This window comes from Charadrius vociferus, unplaced genomic scaffold (assembly GCF_000708025.1).
Source record: "Charadrius vociferus isolate BGI_N301 unplaced genomic scaffold, ASM70802v2 scaffold1937, whole genome shotgun sequence".
In the NCBI taxonomy this organism is placed as follows: domain Eukaryota; kingdom Metazoa; phylum Chordata; class Aves; order Charadriiformes; family Charadriidae; genus Charadrius; species Charadrius vociferus.
In genome coordinates, this window is record NW_009649351.1 from 1 (window position 1) to 962 (window position 962).

A 962-nucleotide genomic window follows, 5' to 3' on the forward strand; every position below is an offset into this window, starting at 1 on the left:
GTGACGGCCGAGTTCCCCGCCATCTACGTGGTGGCCGCTTACGTCCCCAACGCCGGACGAGGTTTAACCCGATTGGACTACCGTCAGAGGTGGGACGTGGCCTTCCGGGCATATCTGACTCGTTTGGATTCCCAAAAACCGGTGGCCCTTTGCGGCGACCTCAACGTCGCCCATCAAGAATTAGATCTCCGCCATCCCGGTCCCAACCGTCGCTCGGCCGGCTTCACGGCGGAAGAACGGGAAGGTTTCGGATCTCTCTTGGCCGCCGGTTTTTTGGATTCTTTCCGTCATCTTTACCCCACTTTGCCCCACGCGTACACCTTCTGGACCTACTTGGGGGGCGCCCGCCAACGCAACGTGGGCTGGAGGTTGGATTATTTCGTCCTCTCCCGTCGTTTGGAAGGGGCGTTGTGCGACAGTAAGATCCGCTCCCGGGTTTTGGGAAGCGATCACTGTCCCATCACCCTCTACCTGGCGCTCTAGGGCGACCCCTTCCAACCTCGACTCGGCCACGATTGCCACCCAGAGGTCGCAAAATTGGGTTACGATGAGGTTACGGGGGGCGGTGTGGGGTTCTGATGGTCCCATCGACCTCGACTCGGCCATAATTTCCTCCAAAAGTTCTCAAAATTGGGGTTCGATGACGTGATGGTCAATATGGGGTTGTGATGGTCCCATCAACCCCTCATTGGCCATAAATGCTTTCAAAGAACCCCAAAAGTGGGTTACGATGACGTTACAGTGGTCGATATGGGGTTGTGATGGTCCCATCAACCTCTCATTGGTCATAAATGTTCCCAAAAGACCCCAAAATTGGGTTTTGATGACGTTGTGATGGTCAATATGGGGTTGTGATGGTCCCATCAACCTCTCGTTGGCCATAAATGTTCTCCAAATACCCCAAAATTGGGTTACGATGATGTTACGGTGGCCAATATGGGGTTGTGATGGTCCCATCAACC

At 54.7% G+C, this 962-nt stretch overlaps 1 protein-coding gene across 1 annotated transcript; it reads left to right on the forward strand.

Moving 5' to 3' along the window:
* Positions 1-3: 3 nt before the first annotated feature.
* Positions 4-483, forward strand: APEX1 (APEX nuclease (multifunctional DNA repair enzyme) 1; the record flags this gene model as incomplete). Its single annotated transcript, XM_009889474.1, has 1 exon — positions 4-483. A coding segment is annotated over one exon (480 nt), but the record flags the coding sequence as incomplete, so codon positions are not given.
* Between the last annotated feature and the right edge of the window lie 479 nt (positions 484-962).